The 25,927-nt window shown below is 56.3% G+C and overlaps 2 protein-coding genes across 2 annotated transcripts; one reads left to right on the forward strand and one right to left on the reverse strand.

Annotated features, from left to right (window-relative positions):
• The first annotated feature begins 1,618 nt into the window (after positions 1-1,618).
• LOC127385195 (prolactin-releasing peptide receptor-like) lies at positions 1,619-4,283 on the forward strand. The gene has a single exon (XM_051620756.1). It carries the CDS (start codon positions 1,822-1,824, stop codon positions 2,911-2,913), a length of 1,092 nt encoding a protein of 363 aa, XP_051476716.1. The 5' UTR covers positions 1,619-1,821; the 3' UTR covers positions 2,914-4,283.
• Positions 4,284-12,301: 8,018 nt separating this feature from the next.
• Positions 12,302-14,559, reverse strand: CHST14 (carbohydrate sulfotransferase 14). Its single transcript, XM_051620757.1, has one exon. The coding sequence runs from the start codon at positions 14,465-14,467 to the stop codon at positions 13,379-13,381; it is 1,089 nt and encodes a 362-aa protein (XP_051476717.1). The 5' UTR covers positions 14,468-14,559; the 3' UTR covers positions 12,302-13,378.
• Between the last annotated feature and the right edge of the window lie 11,368 nt (positions 14,560-25,927).

Below are 25,927 nucleotides of genomic sequence, written 5' to 3' on the forward strand. Positions count from 1 at the left end.
TCACCCCCCTCTTCTTCATCTCCCTCTCCTCACCCCACTCTCCCTGCACCCCTCTCTTCCTCACCCCTCTCTCCTCACCCCCCTCTTCTTCATCTCCCTCTCCTCACCCCACTCTCCCTGCACCCCTCTCTTCCTCACCCCTCTCTCCTCACCCCCCTCTCCTCACCCCACTCTCCCTGCACCCCCCTCTTCCTCACTCCCCTCTTCCTCACCCCCCTCTCCTCACCCCCCTCTCATCACCCCCCTCTCCTCACCCCCCTCTCCCTGCCGGGTTCCCTCTCCCGGCAGCTCCGGGCGGTCCCTGCCCGTCCCTCCCGTCCCCCCTTTCCCAGGGGGGTCCCCATGATCCTGCCCCCGGGGCGGGGGCTCCCGCAGCAGCCCCGCAGCTCCCCTGCCAATCCCTGGAATGCCGGAGCAGCGCGGGGGGGACACGTCCCGTCCTTCCAGGGCTTAAAAGCTCCGGCAGCGGGGGCGGAAAAAAAACCCCAACAAACCCAAAGGCACGAAGACAAACCCACCGGAGCCGGTGCTGGGGAGATCGGGGGTGCCGGAGGCTCCGGGGGATCCGCCGGGAAGGGAACGCGGCTCCTCCGCTCCGAGGGAATATCGGGAAGCAGGAGTCGCTCTCATCCCGCCGCACCCAGCCCGATCCCCAGCCCGATCCCGATCCCGATCCCGATCCCGATCCCGATCCCCATCCCGATCCCGATCCCGCAGGTGAGCGCGCTCCGACCGCAGCCCCCGGGGGGCTTTGGGGGGTCCCTCTGAGCTCCTCGTTGCTCCAGGTCCCAGCGGATCCCCGGGGTCCTGAAACCCCCGGAGGGTCCTGAAACCCCCGGGGGGTCCTGAAACCCCCGGAGGGTCCTGAAACCCCCGGGGGGTCCTGAAAGCCGCGGAGGGTCCTGAAACCCCCGGGGGGTCCGCCCAGCCCCGCGGGGGAACGACCCGCTGTCATGATCCATTGAAGGGAGGACGAAACTGGGCTGCAATTCGGGGCGTTTGTGTTCCCAGCCCGACCCCGCGCCGAGTCCGGCGCCGCAATATCTCTCTGCTAATTACGGGGCTGCTGAATTAAGGCCGGTTTGACTGTCCTGTCCCCTGGGGGGAACACGAGGGTCCAGGTCCTGGGCAGTTGTTGGGGGGGTGGGTGGGATGGTACGTTTGACCCCATGAAGGCGGAGAGGAGGGTCCCGGAGGGCAATTCCTCATCCTCTCGCCCTTCCTGCCGGGATGTCTCTGCCACTGCCCCCCGGGCTGGCCCCAGGGGGCTGGGGACACTGGATGCGTCCAGGGGGTTAGAGGGAGAGACCACCCTGGGCAGGAGAAGCCCAAGCTCAGTGGGTGGGGGAGAAATAACCAACGGGGTAAAATAACCCGGTGGGACAGGGAATGGTGGGGTGGGATGGGAGGGCAGGAGGTGGAGAGGACCCTTCTGCTGAGGTGGCCGGGGGGCAGTGGTGGGGCTGGCAGGGGACATGGAGACCAAACACCAGGGGAGCAGCTGTTATTTCTGCTAATTCCTGCTTGTTTCTGCGCAGCCCCCAGGTTTCTCTCCAGGAGGCATCTCCAGCCGCTTTCCCTCTCCCGCTGGGACCTGCACCCGGCTGGTTAACCTCACCAGCTTCCCTGCCTCCCCCGCTCTGCCACGGAGAAGTCTTCTGAAGTCAGCTGGTGCCTCCCTACAGGGCTGGGCAAGAGGACCTAGACCCTGGGGACAGGTTCTCCTGCCCGGAAGGACAACCAAGGGTCCGAGGGACAACCCTTCCCCGCCAGGACCAAGGGTCTCGTCTCCGTTGGCGCTCAAGGCGCGGAGCAGCAGGCATGGCCCTCCACGCCCTGCCCAACGACTCCTGGCAGAACAGCTCAGCCCCTCTCTTCACCGGCCTGGACCTCCTCCTGGAGCTGAAGCCCCTCTTCATCCCTCTCTACGCCACGCTGGTGGCCGTGGCCTGCGCGGGGAACCTCTTCCTCATCCTCCTCATCGCCCTCACCAAGAAGCTGCACGGCACCACCAACTTCCTGATCGGCAACCTGGCGGCGGCCGACCTGGTCATGTGCCTGGCCTGCGTCCCCCTCACCGCCTCCTACGCCTTCGAGGAGCGGGGCTGGCTCTTCGGGGCCTCCATGTGCCGCTTGGTCGCCCTGCTGCAGGCCGCCACCGTCTTCGTCTCGGTGCTGTCCCTCAGCGCCATCGCCGTCGACCGCTACGTGGTGGTGGCCTATCCCACCCGCCGGAGGCTGGGCCGCCGCGCCTGCCTCTGCCTCGTGGCCTGCATCTGGCTGCTCTCCATCCTGGCCTCGCTCCCCACCTCGCTGCACACCCACTACCTGGACCTCAACGCCGTCGGCCACGACATGATCATCTGCGAGGAGTTCTGGAAGCACGAAGAGAGGGCGCGGCTGCTCTACTCCTGCCTGATGCTCCTCCTGTCCTACATGCTCCCGCTCCTGGCCGTGTCCCTCTCCTTCTGTGCCATCACCTACCGCCTGAGGAGGAGGAGCGTCCCGGGTGCTGCCTATCCCTGCCAGGACAGATGGACCAAGACGAAGCAGAAGACCTTCCGGGTGCTCACCATCTCGGTGGTGTGCTTTGCCATCTGCTGGCTGCCCCTCCAGGTGGTGAACTTCATCAGGGACATCGACGAGGATTTCACTATCCTGGACAAGAGGTACGTCAACGTCATCCAGGTCTCCTGTCACCTGGTGGCCATGAGCTCTGCCTGCTACAACCCCTTCATCTATGCCTCCCTCCACGACAAGTTCTGGTTCCACCTCAGCAGCTACTTCTACCACAAGAAGAAGAGCTCCGGCATCATGTCCTGCAAGGCTTCTCGGGTCAACACCTGCTCCATCCTGGCAGATGCTCCCACTGGGGTCTCGGATAAGATAGCTTTGCAAACCAGGTTCTCCTAACTGAAGGACCCCAGGAGATCAGTTTTGCTTTTGGACCTGGCGTGCACTTTGCTTTAGACTGGAGGTAGGAGCTGGTGGCTTGGTTGTGGTGGTCTGTTGGTGCTCCCAGTAGAGGACTCTTGTGTGTGGCAAGAAGCACCAGGGAACAAACCAATGGACTCCATGTCCTTGAGGAGCAGCTCAAGGATGTTTTGTTCTTTGGGGAAAACAAACCAGTGCAACCAGAACCACGGCAGGGTCACTGGGAGCAGGATGGACCTGCTGGCCCACACAGCCACGCTGGAGCTGCAGGAGGTGTTTCCACCCACCTGGTCAACCAACAGATGTCTGAAAGACTTGTCAATGTTGCTCAGCTGATTGAAACAGAACAATGGGGGAGTGTCCAGGGCAATGACACAAGGAACCTGGTGAGGTTCTCTGTAAGCCTCAAGTTTTCAGAAATGCCCCGAGGAGGGGCTGCCCCTCCACGGCTGGGCAGGGGGTTCATACCCTGGGTCCCACCCCACGGCTGGGTCTGGAGTGGACACCCTGTCTCAGCTCACATCTGGCTCTAGGAGGTGGCTGGAGCTGCATCTGAAGCATCAAGACCTCTCCCCGTGGTCTATTGAGGAGGTGGGCCAGCTCCTCAGGCAGACATCAGGGGCATTTTGCACAACTCTTTGGAGAGCGGAACTCTTCATGTTGTAGGAGGAAGGTTGTTCCTAAGCAACCATCAGCATTTTCCACCTCTGAAAAACAGGGGTCCTCACCCCTTGCCAGCAGCCGTTCTATTGTGCTTTTCCTTCTGAATCACAGCTCTTTGGTGAAAGGACAAATACACCCCAGGAACCTGCATCCTCAGCCAGGGCTGTTGGGGCCACGTGGCCACCAGAAGCAGGCAGGTTGTGGTGAGTTGGGCAACTTTCCAAACCCCCTTGGCTGTCTGAAGGAGCTACCAGTGTGAGCAAATGGGAAGGTCCCAGCTTCTCCAGCCAACGGTGGCAGATTCAAGGCACCAGCATCCCCACCAGCACCAAGTGCCTGGGTCACCCAAGGCCATGCCTTTGGTCCACCATCTGCTCCTGTGCTCTACAAGGCCAAGCTGTGCATCTCCCACCACTCTTCATGCTCCAGTGACTGAACTTGAAAGCCCTTGTGAAGCATCTCCTCACCACCACATGACAGCTCTCCATGGTGTTGGCCATCACTCAGTGCTTTCAGGGGGCAGCTTGGCATCCTCTGGTGAAGCCACAGCTGGTCAGACCCTCCTGGGATCCCTCAGCCACTCTGATTCTGCCCAGGCTGAGCTGCTGCCTGCTCACCTTCCTGCTGAGACCCTTATGGAGGCCAAGAAGGACCATGGTAACATCTGTGGGGTAACCAGCTGGAGATGGGGGCTGGTTGAATGTGCTGTGGGTGCTCGTGGCCCTCCAGAGCAGCCAGCTCCCTGGGGGCAGGGGCAGGAGGAGCAGAGCAGAAGGGGCCCAGCTTGTCCTTCCTTCTAATAAAGGCTTCAAGAGCTTCAGGTTCATGTTTGTGTTGGTTCAATTCTGACAGCCCTGACCCCTCCCTGCTTGCAACTCAGCCCCAGCCCGGGAAGCCCCCCAGTGTGGACATGTTCATCCCTGTTGCCATCACTGGGGTGGGGTCTGGGGCAGAGGGAGGGCTGGGAAGGAGGCTTCTCTAGCCACATGCAGGTCTACAGACCAAACCTGGTCTGCTCGAGGTCTCGTTTAAAACCAGGGGGTTAACGAAGGTGTCGTGGCCCATGGGATCGTGGGTGGCTGCTGCAAAGCTCATCCCTGCACCCGTGGGGTCCCCCAGAGGGGGCACAGCCTGTCCTGCCACGGGCCTGTCCCCCGGGATGGATCCAAGGAAAAGCACGGGAGCAGAAACCACCTCAGTCGTGTTCTCGGAGCCCAGAAGGGGCCTGGGGGCAGCCCTGGCACCTCCGGGGGTCCCGAGGGTCAGGGGGGCTGTGGGGCTGGGAAACCATAGGGATTTCTCAGGTTTATGCACCGTTCCCCTGCAGGGGACCAGGCTGTGGCCAGAGCTGCAAACCTCTTTCTTCTGAAGGGCTGCTGAGAAATGCAGGTCAGTTCCCTGCCGGTTCCTTCTGCGAAAACAACATCCTGCTGTTTGTCCAGGGTCAGGCAGGGAAGCTGAAAAGAAGAGGCCCCTCTTTGTCAGGTGCCTTCTCTTGTCTGTTTGATTTCAGCCTCTGATAAAACTCCCCGTGGTTTCCCAAGTCTCATCAAACCTCTTCTGAACTCCAGGCTGTGGGAGGGACAGTCACAGCAGGGGCTGGGCTGGCAGGTCTGTGCTTTAGAAGTTCAGGGCCACGAGCAGGGAGCAGCTGGATCTTGGGAAGGGGAGGACCAGGGGCAGGACCCCAGCCCTTCCCTCCTGCAGGGCTTGTTCCCAAATTCCCACTGTTCCCTCCCCCTTGGTGCTCCTGGAGCCAAGAGGACGGTGCTTTCACAACCTGCCTTGGGCTGTTTGTCCTGCTGAGAGCCCGTGGGGGCAGCCACAGGCTGTCACCCACTGCCCCCTCTTTCTCCCTTCATCTCCCCCCATCACTTCACTCTCAATTAAAACCCCTTAACTTGCCCCAAACAGCCCTTCTTGGCCTTTCCTCCCTCCCCCCTGGCTCAGAGGTGGGTGGGTTTGGTAGAGGAGACCCACCACCCATCCATCCCCACCATCTGAAACCATTCAGGTGGCTGCAGGACCACGTAACCAACACCTGCAGCCATCCTGGAGCAGGGACCTACACAGAACCTGAAGGTTCCTCCTCTGGGTTTCCAGACGACCAGAACTTGCAATTATTGAGCACCAGGAGAACAAACACCCCCTCCCCACCACCCCCCAGCTCCCCGTGGAGATGTTTTGCTCATCTCCCCAGAGGACGTGCAGGAAATGGGAAAACACTTGTTTGCCAGGGCCAGATAAAACCTGAACATCTTCTGGGAATAAATCCGGAGCCTCTCCAGGACCCTTCAGCCCGGGGCTGAGTCAGAGAAGCCGGAGATAAAAAGAAGATAATTTGTTCACTTAACGAATGCAAATTGGATAAATGGGCGAGGGGACCCGGCTGGTCCTGCTGAGCTCTCCTCCAGGAGATGCCAGCAGCAGCTCTCTCTGCAGTTTGTGTCCCCCTGAAGCGTTTGACCAGTTCCACTGGGGCAGACCCCTGGGCTGGGGGGGTCTTTGCCCACCACAAAGGCCACACTGATGCTCTGTGGCCACAGCCTGTGTCTGGGGGGGGGATGTGAGGACTCGGACACGGGCAGCCCCTGGTGAGAAGATGAGCTGTCTTCTCCTTGCCCTCAGTGCCCTCCTGCAGTGGGCCAGAACCCTCACCCCTGGCAACTTGGTGGCTTCTTCCCAACCCTCAGGTCCCCAGGACCTGCTGCCCCTTCCCAGCTGGAGTTGTTTGGGGTCACCTCCAAGGACCCCCCCCCCCCCCCCAATCACAGCCCTTTTCTCCAGTGCAGCCCCCCAGCATCACCCTTGGGCAGGGACACCTTCAGGTCTGCTGTGACAGAGCAACCTGAGGTTCCCCACAGCCCCGCTCACATCTCACCCCTCCCTGCCTTGGGGATGCTCTAGATGATCTCTAGAGGTCCCTTCCAACCCTGACAAGCCTGTGATTCTGATTCTCCCAAGGACTTTGGAAAACTTCCTGAGGTGGAAAGGTGCTGCCACTGGGGTTCTTATCAGAGACCTCCAAAAGAGAAAACATGAGAGGCAAACCCCCAGGGGGATTTACCAACAGCAAGGGATGGGTAATTAAAGCCTGTTCAGATGCCTGCAGCCCTAAGAGGAAGGTAATGTTACTCATTACAGCCATGTTCTTTAGAAAGCACTCGAGAGATTATCCTCTGAAGGAGCTCGCATACGTGCAGGGCATTATTCCCATTATTTAACCATTCCAGTTTCTCCCGTGGCAGCAAAGGATGACATCCCTTGTCCTGCTTCTCAGAATTAATGGAGATGAACCATCAGCTATGAAGGTACACGGAGGACCGCTGGTTCTTCTAATTGCTGGGTTGTTTATTTTTCATGCCCACTGAATCGCTTCTTGGAAATGTGCTGCTTGGTCTCCCAGTCAGGCACAGCAAATACAATTAGCCTGGTAATTTCCCACTGGTTTTAGTCCCCTCTCCTTGGCTGTGTTTGCTCTGTCTTGATGTCACCCATGAGGAAGCTGCTGCAGTTGACTGAAAGGCCAGGAAAGCACAGTCTCCTCTGAGAAGCCCGTCAGACAGACCTTGTTCGTGGAGGAACTTGGCAGGAAAACGCTGGGGAAAGGTTGGTTTGTTTTGCTTGATGATTGTTCCCTGGTTTCAGAGCAACATGAGGACTCCAACCAGACATCTCTGCTTCCTTTGACAGGTCTTGCAAAACAGTTTCTCTATGAGCAGAGACCTCATGGGCTGGACCAGCTGTGCCCACCTCTGGGGCTTGGCTCCCGCTGAAGAGGTAGGTCTGTGGCTGCTGCAGAGTAAACTTGGCTTGTTTTCACTTCTTTTGCCTAAAAACCCATCAGGATGGGGCAGGTCTCCAGCAATGACACTTTTCCCTGGCAGAACAGCAGCTCCTCTCCCCAGCCACCTCTCCAAGGGGTCCCTTCTCCATTCACAACTTCCCCTATTTGAAAAGGGAAGGAGGAGCAGCAGCACAGGGGAGGTTTATTGATGCTCCTTCCCCCCCTCTGACCAAGAAACTTCCCTTTCTCCACCTGCCAGGGGAGTTCCCAGGCTGCCAGCTCCTTCCCTCTGCCGAAGACGACACAGATTCTTGGGCCTCCATAACTATTGACATGTGGGCTGCATTTATTGGCAATTAAATGGTTCAGTGGCTCCAAGACATTAGCCTCCTCTGAACATGTTGGCTGCCAGATTGTTTCCTGCCAGCAATCCCTGCAGGCTGGGAAAGCTTCCCCAGCCCTCTGGGGCTGAGCCTGGATCGGCGGGAGCAGCTGGTGGAGCCTCCCTGCTGTAAAATAATATAGATATAGATATATATAAATTAATGCTGTAACCAGGCCTGATGGTGGGAACTGGGAGCTCTGAGCACATCCCATGGCCAGGAGGATGTGAGCCCTGGGAGATGGGGGGGCTGGAGGGACAGGGTGTGCAGCTTCCCTGGGAGAATGGCTTGGGAAAAATGCACTGGCCTGGGAAAACCCAGCAGCAACTGGGGAGCACCCACCGTGGGGAGGTGGGGAATAAACCCCAGCAATCTGGAAAACTGAGTGGAGATCCATGAGGAACCTGCAGCAGTCCTGACACATGCCTCTGTCAATGAAACCAGATGTTTTCACTGCTGCCCCAAACGTCCCCACATCCCACCCCCCACACTCCACATCCCACCCCCCACATCCCCACGCTGTTATTCAGGCCCCTTCCCAGCCAATGAAGCAGCCACAGCTCCAGCAGGGCGGGCACCGTTGCCCCTCTGTGGCTGCTGGGTTTTCAACCCTGTTTTCCAGGGAGGGATGGAATGGGGGGGATAGTTTCAAACTGGAAGAGGGAGACTTAGGTGAGATATTGGGAATAAACTCTTCCCTGTGAGGGTGGTGAGACCCTGGCCCAGGTTGCCCAGAGAAGCTGTGGCTGCCCCATCCCTGGCAGTGTTGAAGGGCAGGTTGGATGGGGCTTGGAGCAGCCTGGGCTGGTGGGAGGTGTCCCTGCCCATGCAGGGGTGGGACTGGATGATCTTTAAGGTCCCTCCCAACACAAACCAGTCTGGGATTCTACGATCTGCAAAGCAAAAGGTAAGTTTGAAAAAACAAAGGTTTGCTGTTTTTTTTCCCCCAGAATTAAAGGAAGCCACCTCATGGGTCCTCGTAGGCAAGTGCAAAACAGACCCAAAAAATTCCGACACAGAGAGGAGGTCAGATGTAGCTGAGGCAGGAGTCTCCTGCCTATTAGAATAATAAGTTCATAAAACCATCTGATTGACACAGGTGATGCCATGGGAAAGCAAGGTCAGCACCTCATGGTGTGACCTGCTGCCAAGAGCAGTAACTCTGTGCTTTCCTGCAGGTCTGTAACTAGCAAGATGGAGCTGTGGTTTCTGCTGGGACCACAAGGCAACCCTGTGACCCAAATGATAAATGATAGCAAGATGTAAATGACTTCAATGGGACACCAAACCACAGCAGGCAAGAGTTTCAGCCACTGATTTGTCCTCATTCTCCAGTTTCTTCATGTAATTTCTCAAAGAATGGGAGGGTTGCTGAACAGATGTTTAATTGAGCTGCAGAGGGCTGCTTGTGAGCAAGCCAGCTGATTCAAACCCAGTTTGGTGGCACTAGAGCTGGAGAACGAGCAGATGAGGTTCATAAAAGCCCTCTCCTCCCAGCTGACATGTCTGATTTCTCCATTTGTGGCTCTCACAGGACAAAATGCCAAGGACAAGGGCACCTGTGGAAAACTGCGGGGGCTCCAGCAGGAGCCTCTGCCTGATAAGGTGTCCCCTCCTCCTTCCCCCCTGGCTCTGGGCCTGGAGAGATTTTGCTGGTGATGCAACTTCCATTATTTCCATAGCAACCAGCTTTTGTCAGGTCTCCAGCTTGGGGATTTTTGTTTAACAGCTCCACTTGGCAATTCAGGCCCCAGAAGGAAGCGGGGCTGCAAGAGGAGAAAGTTCTCATTCAGATGCAAAACAGCTGCAGGAACAGCCCAGGGGGGCAGGGGTGTTGGGGGGGAAATCTCTGGGGCACGTCCCTTTTCATCTTTTCGTCCAACCCTTCCTCCTCGGCCTGGCTGACAGTGTGAAAGAGCCTCATCCAGTGACACTTTTGACACGGGAAGCCACAACAGGCGTTGGGGCACTCGGACAATGCCAAGCCTGGCTGGCGAGGACCTGAGCCAGATCTCCCTCTGATCAATGACAAGACCTTTCTTTGCTTCAGTGGGGGCTTTGGCTCTGTCAAAACAACCCTGGGGTCTCCTGGGAATGCTTTTGTTGCCCCCAAGACCCCAGCCCCTTCCTGGGCCAAAGAGGTCCTCTGCCCTCTGTCCCCTGGGCAGCATCAGCTTCCATCACGTTGTACCTCAGCTCCTGAGAAGCCTAAAATTAATGTCTAAAACGTGCCAAGAAGGGGCTGGTGTGTCACCACACCAGGAGAGGATTCCCAAGATACCAGCACTGCTGCTCAGCACTGGGTGGAGCAAAACCCCAGCCCCAGGGGTCAGGGCTCATCACTTCTGCCCACCCACCAGCACATGGGGCTGTCACTGCTGGGAGGTGACAAACAGGTTTGCTGTCCTGCCTCCCCCAGCTCCATCCTGGAATACAGGGACACCAGCTCATTCCTGGCTCTTCCGCACAGCGGAGTCATGGAAGTCTGATAACCCCCGCCAAAACTTCAGCCTAGAGGGTGCACTGGCCTCATTCCCAGTGCCTTTTAAACTCTGCATTATCTGTAGCTTTGGTCCTGTGCTGCAGGAAGGGAAAGCAGGCACGGGCTGCATGAGATAAGCAAAACAAAGAGAAGGAGGAGGAGAAGAAGCAGGAAGAGAGCTCAGTTCAGCTGGAAGGGTCCCACAAGAATCATCAATCCCAACTGCCTGACCACCTCACTTCAGGCAGGGTCTTTACCTCATTCCAAGAGTGGAGATCCCCTGGTGCCAAAACCTCGAGTTGTTTGCCTGGGGAAGTTTGGGGCATTCCATAAAGTGTGAAGGCTTAACAGAGCCTACTGATTAAACAACTCATGTCCTGCTGGGGGACTACAGGGGTTGGGTTGTGGGCATGGAGAGGTGGAACAATGAGCTGCCAAACAGGAACAGGTGAGAAAGCAGCAAGGTTCAGCTGCCAGGTTCAACCCAAACAGTTCCCAACATCACCGTTTCCCTCTGGTCTGTGGGAGAGCTGCTATGACCCCCACTCTGCTCCCTGCTTTCCCAGACCTGCCCCCTTTCCCTGCAGAGGAGGGATAAATCCTGCTCAGCATCTCTAACCTCCAGCAGCTGCTGTCAGCTCTGGAATTTGCTCCTGATTTATTCCACATTGGAGAAACACCTGACAAAAGAAAGCAATGATACAGCTGCTGAGGGAAATTGCTTTTGTTTTGTTGGTTGGTTGGTTGGTTTTTTTACCCTTCCTACTTGGCCAAAAAGCTCTCTCAGGAAATTGTATTATTGGCCATGGATAAAATGAAGTACCACTAATGGAAACCTAATTGATTTTTCATATTTGCTGACTTGCAGCAAAGAGATTAAGGAAATCAAAGACAGTTTGTAACCTTGATCAAGTAAGATAAAAAAGGTCTAGAGGCATATGACAAAAGCCCACCCTGCTTCAGCTGTTGGGAGACTTCCCACATTCCACACGTTTTTGCCAGGTATGGGACAAAATCCTGTCCCAGTTATGAGGTTTTCACTGCACTAAAACCCTCCTCATGGAGGGTGCAAGGAGGTGGGAGGCCATCAGCTTTTCCTTAACGAGACAAAGGAGATCAATGGTATCCAGTAAATGAGTAAGAGACAGAGAACAGCAAAATCCTTCTGTGTGCAATAAATTAGATGAAGGGGACAAGAGATTAAAATTTTAATACAGAGAACAGAAGCTGCAGCAGATAAACAAACATGCAGCACAAACCTTTAAAACTAGAGAGAAATAAGCATTTAATTAAAAACCCAATCACTAAAGAAGCAGGAAACATTCCCTCAGCTTCACAGAAGCAGACAGAGATAGTAAAGCCTAACCAGCTGACTCCTAGTTAGGGAGACCTGAGGGTCAGGCTTAATTAAATCTCAGACCAGCCCACCACGGGCATCTGTTGTACAGAACAAAATCAGATTCCCAGCTGGAATCTGGTGCCTTTGGCTGGAGAACAAGGCACATCTCAACTCAAACTGTGCTGGGCCACCGACTTCACCAGAGGGAGACAGCGATTTCACCAGGAGTTTATGGATACAGTAAATCTATTAAAAAGTCATGCCCTAGGCAGGATTTTTCCTCCCACCACCCCGAGCCTGCCTGGACGTGGCTCCGTGCCCTTCTTCCGGGCAACTTCACAAATCCTAAAGAAAACACCTTCACCTTCCTTCCCCCTTTTTGAGAGATTAATCCCAGGAAGCCACCGGCTCCCCACAGAACCTAGACTCCATCCCTACTGCTTGGTATCAGCTCCACAGCAATTAAGGGCCTGTTTTGCTGCTGGCTGCTGCTTTCCATCCAATTGCCCGTGTCGCGTAATCCTCTCGTCGCTCGGCTCGGATGCGTTTCCCTCCACCAGTTCCCGCTGCTCTGGCACTTAAAACGCACGTTAATCAAGGCAGGAGCTGCCTGTTCATCACACTTCAGGCCAGGGCGTAGCACGAGGGGCAGAAGGCCCCTCCAAGAGTGAAAATAAGCACTAACACTGAAGGACAAGCACTAAGCAACAGGCTAATTCGTATAAAAGATTTATTAGAAACGAGGACGCAGCCTCCCGGGAACGACGTTCCACATTGTCTCCCAAACTTTTACCATTTAACAGCCATCATTAAATACGAGTAGCTACAAAAACAGCGTGCACCTCTATGAAAGAAGGGAGAACTAACCCTCAAACGGCCCTTGTTTCAAACGTGGCTGGAGGAAGCACTTTTCCAGGGTGGTTTGCACCCAGAGGGCCACGGCGGCTGTGGGGCTTGTTGCTTTCTGTCCTCAGAATCTTTTTTGGTCTTATCAGAAGAGTCTGTATTGCTTTAATTCCGAGAGAGAGAGAGAGAGAGAGAGAGAGCGAGCAAATTGCTATGGCTTGATATTGCATCCGATTTGTTACGCCAGGCAAACAGCTGGTACTTTCAAAGCTTAGAATCACACAAAAGTGGGTGTTATCCTCTCGCTGGTTTCATTTCCATGGTAAATAATAGTGATAACAACAACACTCAGAGGTACCCCTGTCACGGGGGAAAAAAAAAGAGACCAGCCTCAATCAACCACCATCTACAAATGAGAAAACAACGTAAAAATAAGGCCTAATTCATAAAAACGATTTCTTCTACTCGTATCTCAAGATCACCTCCTGTCTAACCCAGGACCAGGTTTAACAGTGCCAAGTTCTAGCACAACAGCCTCTACGTTATGACTGCAATTCAGCCACGTTACTATTACAAAACACAAAAGAGTGGGGGAAAATACTTTAAAATAGATCCGTTTCTCGATTTCCCTACAGGTGTTTTCCCCGTCTTGGCATAAAAAAAGAATTTAAAGCAAAATAAGATATACAAAAGCTGCTGTGCTCCACTCAGCGGCCTATGTACACGCTGAAATCAGGACAATACAAAAAAGCATCCTAGTAGCAAAGGCAATATACAACATTTTATATATAAACAGCGTTTGGAACGTATAAAAAAAATAGGAAACGATGCATAGAAGAGGGTGTTCCACAGGCCCTGCAGCAACGGGTCACTCGCAGGGGTGGCTGCACCAGCAAATCCCTGCTGGGAAGGCAGAATCCACACCAGGCCCCGCGCGGAGCCGCTCACTGCCTGCAAAACTCGCTGGTCACGTTGGGAAGGGGGTAGGCGAAGAGGGAGAAATCCAGGATGTATTTTGGCAGCAGCTCTCTGATCAGCCAGCGCTGGGTGCTGCACAGGTAGTACTGGAGCGTTTCCGCCGTCACGGGCTTGTACCAGGGCTGGCGCTCGGGGAAGCGGATGAAGGAGGGCGACTGCACCCGCTCCAGGACGCGGTTGGCGTCGGCGTGGAGCCGCTCGTAGGAGCCGATGAAGTCGTAGCGCACGGCGCAGGGCTGGCACAGGTTGTAGATGGGCATCCAGTGCTCGTTCATCCTCTCCACCTCCTCGTCCAGCAGGTACCGCAGGAACTCCGAGAAGGTCACGTCGTCGCCCGCCGAGTTGCCCCCGTTCTTCCGGTACCGCCGGATGATCTCCACCCCGTACTTCTGCTGGTACTCCTTGATCTCCCCAAATTTATTCCTGTAGGCCGACAGCAGCCGCTCCATGGGGTTCCGCACGAAGACGAACTTGTAGTAGTTCTTCAGGCGGTAGCTGATCTCGTCCGGCTTCATGTCCCCCAGGAACACCAGGTCGCTCTTGTGGTCCATCTTCAGCTTGACGTCGACGCTCTCCAGCGCCCCGTCCAGCACCTTCAGGATGCGCTTCCAGTTGGAGCAGGCCACCTTGGGCACGTAGCAGTACAGGAAGCGGTACTTGTCGCTGACCAGGAGGTGCCGGAGCACCGTGCGCCGCTGCCCGGCCGGCAGCTCCCAGACGCTGCGGGGCATGGCCCGCTGCCCGCACACCGCGCCGATGGTCCGGTTGCGGATGTCCCGCAGCACCTCCGAGTCCAAATCGCCGGGGGACTCCCCGGCACCCGCACCTCCGCCTCGGCGGGACGGCTCCCCCGCCGCCGGGTGCGGCGGCTTCACCTCGGCCAGGATGCCTCTCTCGATCATGAGGAGCAGCCCGCTGGAGGCCAGGATGACGCCGAACATCAGCATGGAGGGCAGCAGGACGGGGCCGCCGCCAGCGCCCCGCGGCCGGGAGCGGCTGCGGCCCGAGGCAGCCGCCCGCCTCGCCTCCCCGGGGACGGCGGGACGGGGCAGCATGGCCGGGGGGGGCTCGGGCCGCCGCCCGCCTCAGCCGCGCCGCATGGGGACGGGAGGGGAGCGGGACGGGAGGGGAGCGGGACGGGAGGGGGGCGGGATGCAGGGGAGCGGGATGCAGGGGAGCGGGATGCAGGGGGGCAGGGATGCAGGGGGGCAGGGATGCAGGGGGGCAGGGATGCAGGGGGGCAGGGATGCAGGAGGCCGGGACGGAAGGGGAGCGGGATGGAAGGGGAGCAGGGCGCAGGGAGGCCGGGATGCGGGGTCGGCCCCGCGCCCGCGGGCAGGCGGGGCTCCGGCCGGCAGTGACGGCCGCGAGGGGCGGGCCGGGGGAGGCGGCGGCCATTTCGCCCCGGTCCCGCCTCAGCGCTCGCCTGCCCGCCGGGACAGGGCAGGGCAGGGGCAGGGAGGGCCAGGGAGGCTCCCCCGCCTCGGGCTGGGCAGCTGAAGCTGCTTCGGCCGCCGCGGGACAAGGGTCAGGGAAGGTTCTTCCCGCCTCGCCCGAAGCCGCCGCTGCCCCACCCGGCGGGTGTTGAACCACCCGCTGCCTCGAGCAGGGGCCCGGGTGGCACCGCGGCTCCCCCGAAATACAGTCAGGACGTGGTTTGCAACGAGCCCCGGCAGGCGGTGCCGGGGGCTGGGAGCGCTGCTCGGCAGGCTGGGACGCAGCCCGGCGCTTCCCGGCTGGAATTCAGCCCGGCCGGGCTGTCCCGGCCACGCGGGCTCCAGCCGAGCGGCCGCGCTGGTGGCTGCAGCGCCGGCCCCGCTGGGTCCTTGCGGCGGGCTCGGTCGCAGCCCGGTTCCGACAGCTCCCTGGGGAGCAGAGCACGGCCCTGCCAGCCCCCGAAAGGCGTTTTCTGCCTCGTCCCTCCGAGCGCAGCAGCGGGCTGCCGAGCCCCGGCCCCTGCCGGGGGCTGCCGTAACGCCCCGAGGAAAGCAGCCCCCGCTGAGCTGCCTTTGATCGAAAGCCGGGATCGCTTTGTCAGCCCGGGCAGAGCGAGCACGCGGAGCGGAGCGCGAGTGAGGGCCTGGGGCGAGATGATTTTCCAGGTTCGTTTTGGTGTAAGCACAGCAGCGGCTGCAGGAAAGGAGGCTGCGTCCTGCCCCGCAGCGCCGCGGGAGCGCTGCCCCCTCCGCGGCATCGCCGGGTCCTGCTGCTCGGATCGCAGAGGGACCCGCCTCTCAACGCCAGCAGGAGCTGAAGCTGCAGCAGCACACACATCCCTGGCGCCGAGAGGAGCAACAGGCTTCCTTGGAAAGCCCTCACCTTAGAGGAGAAGACTCTGATCACAGTCAGCTCCAGTACAGGCACTAACACTAGTGCCAAAGCAGCCAGGGGAAGTTTTTACTTCTTAGAAGGCATCTTAGCCTGGCACCAATTCTCCTGTTTCTATTCACCCCGAATACCTGTAGGTCTGGAGTAGTAATAGATGATAACAGAGGTGTTCTGAAAATATGTTCCAGACTGCTAGGAACAGAAGGCTGCCCACGATGACAGTGGGTTTATTTTTCTCCCAGTGTGCAAGACAACCTGGATTTAAGGTCTGGTCTGAATAACACAGGTATCTGGTAGGATGCAAAGTCTCCACAGAAACAGCACAGCCAAGCAAATACACAGTTCAGGGGGGGTGTTTTGTTCCTTTGCAAGGCTGAACCCCCTGTCACTGGAGAAAATCACTGTGCTCATACTGAACGTGCCTATTGTTCACTGCGGATGCCAATTAATTTGATTCTCAAAGCAGCTAAAAGAAGCCTCATGCTCAGAGCAGAAAAAACTACAGAAGTATGTTTCACAGACTCATTTCTTCAGAAAAGGTAAGTTTAGCAAATAAAATGCCACCTAAGAAACCCAACTTCAGGCCACTGAGGTTTGCCTGCAGGTTTATACTTCAAACCACAAGGGATGGAAACGTTTAGTTCCTTCTTACAGAAACAAGAGGAGGATTTTTACCACTCCCAGCCCTTTTCAAGGCGCTTTCAAACCCTTCCATTTACCTTTGCCACTTTATTCCAGATAGCTAAAGGCAACCCCCCTGGCTTTGGCTGAGGGAATAAATACCCTGGCCGTGTCCCAGTTCCAGGAACAGGTGGAACAGAAGGCCTGGCTGATCCAAGTGTGAAACCGCCAGCCTGGGAAGCAGGAGGCTGGCAGACATCCTCCTTCCTCTGAGGGACCTGCTGACTGGGTGCTGGTGCCCTCTGCTCAAGCTCTGCTGCTCGTTTCTCCAGACTGATGTTATGGCTGCAGCTTGCCAGGGCGTGCAGAGCGTGGTGTCAAGAAGCTGCCTCCCCCACATGGGCTGAAATAAAGTGCTGAAACCCACGTTCCAGAGTCTGTCCCTTTGCTCTTCCGCCTGGACAGACACCCACAGCAGCTGTAGGAATCCCCACCTGGGGAACTCGGGCACATCCCTGTTTGTCCCCACACCTGTAGCTCGGCCCCGAGCAGCCTTCCCGGGCCATCCCACTGCCTGGGAAAACTGGCTGGCTTTGCAGCCTGCCCAACAGGTGAACCAAACCAGCCCTCAGCTCTGTACCTGGGTGCATCCTGGCCTGCACTTCAAGAGCCTGTTCCATCCACACGGAGCCTAAAGTGCCTAGAAACGGTGCAGAAGCAAGAGCCCCAATCACCAGCCCCAAGTCACTCAATCTTTGCATCCCGTGGGCACAAGCAGCTCTGTGGGAGGGAGGAAACCTGCACAGCCCTGCCTGGGAGGTGCTTTGCCAGACCTCAGAGTGCTCCCTATCTACCTGGGGGGCAGCAGCAGCCTCCTCCCCCCAGTGACTTCCTACAGGTGTTTTTGTAACTCGCTGTGATTTTCAAGATGCTCTCAACCCCCAACGTTTGCCTTTCCCCTAGGAGCTCCATGGCAGCAGCAGACCTGCCCCCTCAGGTGGCACTGAATAATTCTCTAGGCCTTCTCCTCCCGTGAGCAGAACATGAAAGCACAATTCCTGTTTGATGCATTATGACATGATATGCATTACACTGGGCTCATCTCCCAGCATCGCCTGTGTGGGGCACGCTCGGGTTTGGGGCAGGCAGCAGAGCTCAGCCCTGGCTTTCAGGAATGCTGGTTTGTCAAGGGAAGTGCCAATTCCTAGAGCAGGTGGAAAGAAAGGTTGGGGGACACCCCTGTCCTTCCAGCACAGAGTGAGGCTGGGCACTGACGGCCACCACAAGCACTGCCACGTGCCCTACCAAGGCTCTGCTGGCCATCTGAGTAAGAACAGACCTTTATTTTGGTCTGTGAGAAGAAGGACTGCAGAAAGGAAGAACACCCGAGGCTCCTGGAAAAGCTCAGCAACAAAAGGAGGTTTCTTTGAATAGCAACAGTTGAGCTGATGCCAACTTTCCAAACAAGCAACGGGGACAGTGACTCCCAGAGTGGGCAAGTCAGACCCCTCGGACAGAGCAGCTCCAGATGAAGAAGTGAAACAAGCAAAAGAAGATGAGATCTGAGGCTGTGGCTGCATGTCCAGAGATTATCCAGTCATTTAGACTAATAAAGCCTCTTAACCAAGTGGATAAGCACAGAAGCCACCTCACAATCAGCTCTCTGTGTAAGGCAGAGTTCCTTATCTCTAGGGTAAAAAAAATGCAAACATGCTGGATAAAAATGCTAAATAATTCAGAGGAGATTGTTATGATCAGCTCAGTCCATCTCCCTCAAAGCAAAAATCAGTGTTTTCAGACCTGTTTCTTTTTGGACACGAGGGAAAGGGTTGGGTTTGGGTGAGGGAATAAAGGTGTCCTTTCCCTGTGGCACCTCAGGAGCATTCAGGGGGTGGCAGGGATGGAGGTGCCTCTCCCCAGGCAGCCAGGACATCCTGCCCCGGAGGCTGGCTGAGCTGCTCCTGCAGCACCCAGGTGGCTGCCCTGAAAGGAAGGAGAGGGAATGGGGTCCAAATCCGGGCCCAAAAAACCAAGAGGCTGCAAGCACAGGTTGATTTTTTGGTGGCTTTTGTTTTCCAATGAATAAACACTCATCGTTGATCTTAACGCTCCTATCGATGCAGCAGATGTGGAAAGATGGTTCCAGAGTTTTCAAGCCTTAAATGCATCAGCATAAAGGTGGCTTTGAAAACGAGCACCCAAGAGAAGAAAATGAGGGAGGAAACTTAAGATTTAGGTAAAGGGAAACAGAAAAGAGCAAATTCCACCCCTCATGAAAAGGGAGCTCTTATAACACGTGCACCATCGTTAATCAGATGGACTGAGCAAGAATTCCAGCCTGACATCTGTCCCAACAGGATGAATGTAAAATACACATCAAGAGGAAGAAAATGAGTAAGCAAACCTGCCCCCTCGTGCTTCCTCACCTTGGAAGAATGAGTCTTGCTGCAGAAAGGCATAGGAAAGGGATTCCCCCATCTATAAATAACGTTGCATTCTTCCCAGATTTCAGAAGAATGCTAGTTAGGGAGCTGACCCAGGTGTTGCAATCCTTGCACTGCATGATCAAGGACTGTGTTTTTGGCTCTTTCACCAATAAATCCTTTTCCCCCCAGGTTCATTATGTGATTCTACCCACATCCCAGGGGTCACGGTCCCCCCAGGACCCCCAGCCAGGCCACAACCCCCCTATTTTGATCACAGCTTCTAAGGAAACCCCTTGCAAAGCAGCAAGGTCAAATCACAAGTAAAATTTCTCAAATATTGTTAAAATTTTTTTCCAATATTTCTCCCTGTTCCCAAGACAGGGAGATCCCTTTGGGAAACCAATTCCCACGGAGTACCCCAGCTTTCATCTCACAGGGAGGCGAGAACAACACCCAACCTGGCTTGTTTGTGTGCATGAAAACAGCTAATATGGTAAAATAAATGGCACTAACACAGCATATTATTCCTTTTTTATAGGCTGCAATTATAGTCTGTGGTGTGAATCCAGCCCTAGTCACTCGCTGCACTCGGCTGGAATACAGATGGGGGCTGGGCTTGGACACAGAGGAACAGCCCCCAGCCTGGGACAGGGGGAACAGGGCTGATTGCTACAGCAATTTAGCAATTGCAACTGAAGAGTCCCCTGCTCGAGGAATTCATCTCCTCACCCCCGTGAGAGCAGAGGCTGGTGGGCTCCCCCACCTGGGGGGTCTTACCTGTGCATATGGGGGGAAAAGAGGGAAAAATGTCTTCAGTGAAGGCAAGGGGACATCCAGAGGCACAACGTGCTGCTCCCTCCCTGCCGCTCCTGCTGGCCAGGATGGGACTGGAGGGGGCATCACGTGCTGCTCCTTAAATCAGGAACACGGGAGGTTCCATCGTGAGGTTCCATCCCCACCTGCTGAAAAACAAATCAAAATCAAGGGAAATTCAGGAGATCTGGTCTGGAGGGCTGAGCCACAGCATTCGGGAGGAGGGAGAGTTTACCTGCTGGACAGGGAAGGAGGAAAGTTTTCCTACCAGCTCTTCCCAGAGCACTTGATGCTTCTGAAACCACAACATTCCCAGCATGTGGAGCAGTAATGATCTGGGAAGAGCCACAAACCCACTTTCCAGTGGGAAACCCTGCAGAGCTGCTGGAACCTCCTCACTGATGAAGCACCAAATGCTGCCAGGCGCCGCAGTGCCCAGATCAGCCTCCCTGTCTCAGCTTCCCATGGGATTGCCTATGCAGGTGCCTGCCCTCCTCCCAGCAGAGACCCAGCGTGGTCACTGCAGCCCTGCTCCAACTGATTACTGATTAAATTATTGGATTATGATCCATATTCTTCAGAGGAAACAGAGCAAGGAGGAAACCTCCTCCTCGGGAGTCGAGTGGGTGACCGGTGGCTGCTCAGGGCTCCCAGGGATTCCTGCTCAGCTCTGCCAGCCAGGTCTGTGCAGGAGAGCCCAGTGTCACCTCTGCTTGGGACACACGTCTCAGACATCCCAAAGAAGAAGATGATTTTACACCAGAGCTGGTGGGGACCCAGCGGGTTCACCCTGGGGATCCCAGGCGACTTATTAAAGCACAAATGGAGCTGCTGGCTGCCCTTGGTGGGGGATGCAGCCCCTGGGGGTGGGGGGTACAGAGCCCTCATGGACAGCCCAGGACTGCAGCCACCCCACCCTGCATGAGAAGCATCATCTCTTGCTTCATCATAAACCTCCCTCAGAATCTGGCCCAAGGAACAGAGGGTGAAGCCTGCAGGGACAGAAGCAGCAGCTGCCGCCAAGCCGGGCACTCCCAGCCTGTGCTCCTCAGCTTCTGCCCGACCCCCTTCCCCAGCCACCTCTCCCTTTGAACAGTTTGTCTTCTAACACACGTTTGTGCTCCTGCCTTCATCAAGATGCAGGCTTTTCTTCCCCCCTCCCCCCCCAGCATCGTTAAATTAATTTGCTTTTAAGAACCACGGGGCGGCTGAACCCGCTCGGGCTCCGGCTTGTTTTTGCAGAGCACTCTGGAGAGGTTTATGGAGATATTAAAATTAAATACGAAGCTGCAGAATAAATGGTGCTTCCACTCAGCGTGGCTTGTAAATCCAGTTTAAAAGGTTTCCTTTATTAAATATCCTTCCCTCTTAAAAATGGATTAAGTGCTCTCACTGGAGGCTCTGATGGAAAAGCCATCTCATCCCTATAGCAACGACTCCCCCCTGGCCTCCACCCCACTCCCTTGGCTCCCGACACAGTCCCATTTCCAGTGCCACCATTACAGCATTCCCAGTTATTAATTACCCCCTTGCAGCTGGTTCCAAGGCCACACCATGACTTCATGGCTCCTCTGGCAGGGTGTGCGGGTCCTGTGCTGGCCCTATGGATATTGGGTGCCCACGTGTCCCAGGGAGGCCAGCAGTGGGAACCTGGTTTCTCTTCCATCCCTGATTTTGGGCTCATTTCCTTCTTCTTGACAACTCTCCTGCCTCTCCTGGTGCTGGAGTGTGGTGGCCCTGGAAGGAGCCACTCTTGGTGGCTGTCCCCAAAGCTGTGCCCTGGGGAGGTTTAGGTGAGGGGCCCTGCAGAGCTCCTGACCCCCATTCCAGGCAGGTGTTGGGAAGAACAAACCTTCAGCCCTGCAATAAACACCCTCGGGGTGGGGGGGGGCGTGTCACAGGGCGGATCAGTGGATAAAGGGCTGATTGCAATGGATTTCTGGGGTTTGGAGCAGGGTGGTCCTGGCTGGGCTCCCTGCACAGCTCCCTCTTCCCCAGGACTGGGGGGGAATTATGGAAGCTTGGAGCTAACAGCAGCACGGAGGGGTCAGGAGCATCTGCTGTTTCCTGCCCTGACCCCCAGCTCCGTGGGCTGAACATTTTCCCTGTAGCAACAGGGTGAAACAGGCACCATGGAGCAGGGAATCACCCACACTTCAGCTCCCTGGGGCCAGCAGGGCAGTATGGGGGCATGTCCCATCTCCCCGGGTGGCAGCAGCATTGCCAGAGGCTGCTCCTCAGGCAGACACAGGAGCTGCTGCTGGGCACAGCTGGTCCATCAGCTGCTGCTTCCAAGGGCACAAGCCGGGAGAGACCGCGCTCCGTCACGGGAACGTGACAGTCCAAATTGCTGCTGCCTGCTGGCTGGGATGGCTCTTGGCACAATTACAGTCACTTCTCATTAGCAGCATCAAAGCAGCAGTTCAACGTAACCAGGAGCTGGTGGCTTTTGGGGGAGTCACCAGGAGCTCGCGTGGGGAAGACACACGGGGAACCAGAGCAGGTCCTGAGCGCCGCTTTGGGTCTCCCTCTGGGAGCTGCAGGGAGCCAGGCCCGTGGTGGGAAAGCCCCCCGGGAAAGCCCCAGCAGTGGTGTGTGCCAGGAGCCCAGCTGGCACCTTCCTGGCACCAGGAGCTGCTCCCACCCATCCTGCGTGCTTGTCCCAGCACCCAAACCTCACCCAAAGCCTCTGCAGGTGCCTGCAGCCCCAACTGCTCCTCCCCAGCCCCCCAAGTGCCACCTTCCCCCCCGCAATTCCCCCCGTGCTCCATCACCTCCTGACACCACCTCCAGCACAGGCTGGCTCTGCTGCTCACCTCCACCACCCTCAGGTTATCAAAACCAGACATGGAGCAACCAGGAGACTCTCAGCTGGCCAAGGCAGCGTGGGATTCCAGCGGTAACACACCCCTCCAGGTGAGCCCACCTCTGCTGACACCTGGTGTCACCTCCAAGGATGACCCTGCGGGCAGGACAGCCCCAGGGTAGCAGCAGGAAGCCCCTGGAACCAGACGCAGCACAAGAGGAGTTTGCTGCAGGTCGGATGCAGAGCTGGATGCAGCTCAGCACAGCTCCCTCGGTAGCAGATTTCTACAGTAAATCCAATTTTCTTTGACATTAATCCCAACTTCTCAGCCCGCCACAGATTATCCCTTTGACGAGGTGGGGAGAGCTGGGATGGAAAAGCTGCTTCTCAGTTTTAATTGTCCCCAGTGAGGGACCATTCCCAGCCAGCCAGCCAGAGGAGTGGGGCACGCACAGGGCACAGGTGTCTGCTCCATCCCAGGGGTGAGGAGCAGGGACAGCCGGGGGGCTGCCTGCCCCTCCATCCTCCTGCACCCTTCGGGCACTGCCTGGCACCCCCAGACCTGCTGCTGACACCCCCAGATCTCACCTCTCACTGCCTTCACACGGTGATGCTTCCATCGGGCAGCCTGATCCCATTCCTGAGGGGCCAACCCCTCTGCACCATTCCCAGCAGGTCACGTTATTCCTCTCCTCTCTTGCTCCCACTTTTTCCCCCTCTTGCCGTTTTCTGGGGCAGGTGCAGACACCCTGATGGTGATGCCACCAAGCTGCCCTTCCAGAGACAGCGACTCTGGAGGCTTTTCCAGAAGGAACATCTCAAGCTGTGTCCTCCTGGGGCTGCTGAAGCAGGGGCTGGTGCACCAAGCCCTGCAGAGACACCTCTGGCCACCACCACCCTGCCTGCCCCAGAAGCTGAAATACTCCTATGATGGTCACTGCCAAGAACACATGGGAAAAAAAAAGTAAGTCAACCCTGATGGATCCTCCTTCCAGCAACTCCATTTTCACTGGAAAAGCCAAGAGCAGTTGGTCCTGGCTGCATCCAGATCCCTCACCCCAGCACCCAAGCCCGTTCTCACCCTGGCACTTCCAAGCACTTCCCACTCCTGCCCCGCAGGGACGTCCAGGCAGGGCAGAGAAGAGCAGCACTGCTTTGTTTTCTAAATCAATACGATTTTTCAAATTTATTTTTTAAGAATTACTTCTAATATATCTTTCTCACAGAAGGAGGGTATAGGGAATGCTCTCATTCCATCTGTAAACACTGAAATACAGATCTGGGAAACCAGGGAAGAGACACAAAAAAAGTGCATTTTACAAAATTATCAACTAAAATATATTTTACATGTATTACGTTTCAATTTAAATTCTACCGACTGCATTTTCAGTTTCAAAAAATATTTCCATATCTAATAGATTAAAAAAGCATGAAATATTTTCATTATGGATAAGACATTTCAGTTCATTTACATGCTGTTTGCTCAACAGCATAAGCAACCACGTGAATCTCCAACAATATTCTTGGCCTCAAGCAGAATCTAACACAACAAAGAGTCAGGATTTGTCCTCCCCAGACATGGGGCAAAGCCTGTTCCCGACCCAGGGAGAGTGGGATTTCTGTTCCACCTGGAGAGGAGCCAGGACAGAGGTGGGAGAGGGGCCAGAAGGGGTCTCAGGGGGTTCCTGTGGTTCCCAAGGCTGGTCTCCAGCCCTGCCCCAGCTGTGCAGCCGTGCTCAGACTTTGCAAGGGGTTGGGAAACATCCCATGTCTGAGGGCACTTTTCCCAGGGGAAGGCTTGGCTGGCTGCAGGCTGGGTGTCCCAGGAGGCCCTCCCCATCCAACACGTGCATTGAGGGCTTCCCATCACCTTCTGTGCCACCACTCCCCTGTGCACCAGGCAGCAGCAGCTCTGCTTCTCCCTGCTGAGGAGCCACCCAGCACCTGCTCCCAGCATCACGCAAGCCCCTTCTCCTTGCACTGTCCCCCAGGAGCCCCAGGAATGCTCCCAACTCCCACCCTGCCCCAGCACCCCCCCAAGAGCCCACCCCTGCCCATGGTAATGGAGGAGAAATCCGAGCAACTGCTTTGACACCAACAAGTACCTCGAGGTATAAATGAGAAGCTGCTTCACCCACCAGTTCTCTCGCTTGCACACCCAGGAGCAAACCTCCTGGCTTTGTCCCTGGTGGTTTTTGTCAGGTGTTTTTCCCTGGGCTCCACAGGCCAGAACACTTTGGGCTTTCCAGCATCCTCCACAACACGGAGCAGGAATCGTCCCTGCTCACCCAGGTCTCATCAGCTCCTCTCCAGTCACAGTCTCCTGGACACGTTCCCCTCTTTGGTATGTAGAGCAAACCTCTGGAGAGCTCCTGCACTAACAGGCCATTTCCACGTGAGGGATGTGATGCTGTGGGGTCTCCTCTCCAGTTCTCTCTCCAGGCGTGAGGCCACAAGCCCTCAGATCCCACCCTGCTGCAGTCACGGACAGGCAGAGCTACTTCCACTGACAGGACACCACTAGAGCAGGATGAACACCTCCACCACTGAACGTGGGCTCAGAAGCCCCAAAAGACCCAGAAAAACGCAGATCCCCACTGTCAGTGATTCCAACCAGCAGGAAGGTGGGATGATGCTGCTGACTTCCCCAGCAGTGCAAGCTGGAGCTGGGCTCCCAGCCTGGTGTGGGCAGCTTGAGGGGCAGTGACGCTGCCCCTTGGTTTGCTTTAGAATGAATTAACTGAGCAGTTTGTGTTCTGATCAGCTAAGGTCTCTCCAGGACCTACAGGCTAAGGCAAGAGGCGGTCGATACTTGTGGGGCACATTTGTCCATGTGAACCTTTCCCAGGGCTCCGTTCCCTCCCGGAGCCACCAGGCTGCTCTGGGAGCTGGAGGGGGAGAAGCTGATGGCTCTGAGAGCACAGCCGGGCTCAGGACCTCACCTAAGGGAGGGAATTGTTTAAAAAGCCAAAAAAACCCACAAGAAAACACCCAAGAGAAGGTTTTGCCTTTTCCCCCTCAGGCCTCTGGCTGCTTCACACTGCAGGTATGTAGGGTCACACAGGAACTGGGAATTGTCACAGGGAAACAAGCTGGGAAGAGAGCAAAGCCACTGCTATCCCTGGGATGATCCTCAGAGGAGACAAGATGGAGGCCACCCTGCTCCCCCTGCCCCTTCCCTGGAGCCGGGCTCCACACCTGCCTGCCAAGCCCCAGCCCAGGGGGGGAATCATGGAACAGCGAGGTGAGGGGAAGAGAAAAAGGAGAGGGAAAAGGAATAATTTCTTCCCCCAGCGGAGCAAAACCAACCCAAGCACGACACAAGGCCACTCTGCATCCCAGGAGCTTCCCAAGCAACGGCTGTATTTTGAAGCAGCTCCCACTGGGAATCCTCAGTCTGTCCCGTGGGACAACGGAGACTCCTGTGCTCTGCCAGGAACTGCTCTGGGTCCTCACACTTCTCACCAGGGCATGAAAACCACGGAACTGTCACAGCTTGACTGGCACACTGCACCCAAGCA

This window comes from Apus apus, chromosome 5 (assembly GCF_020740795.1).
Source record: "Apus apus isolate bApuApu2 chromosome 5, bApuApu2.pri.cur, whole genome shotgun sequence".
Taxonomy (NCBI): domain Eukaryota; kingdom Metazoa; phylum Chordata; class Aves; order Apodiformes; family Apodidae; genus Apus; species Apus apus.

Bases quoted from the DNA above. Each gene is read 5' to 3' on its own strand.
- LOC127385195 (XM_051620756.1), top strand. From the start codon at position 1,822: ATGGCCCTCCACGCCCTGCCCAACGACTCCTGGCAGAACAGCTCAGCC.
- CHST14 (XM_051620757.1), bottom strand. From the start codon at position 14,467: ATGCTGCCCCGTCCCGCCGTCCCCGGGGAGGCGAGGCGGGCGGCTGCC.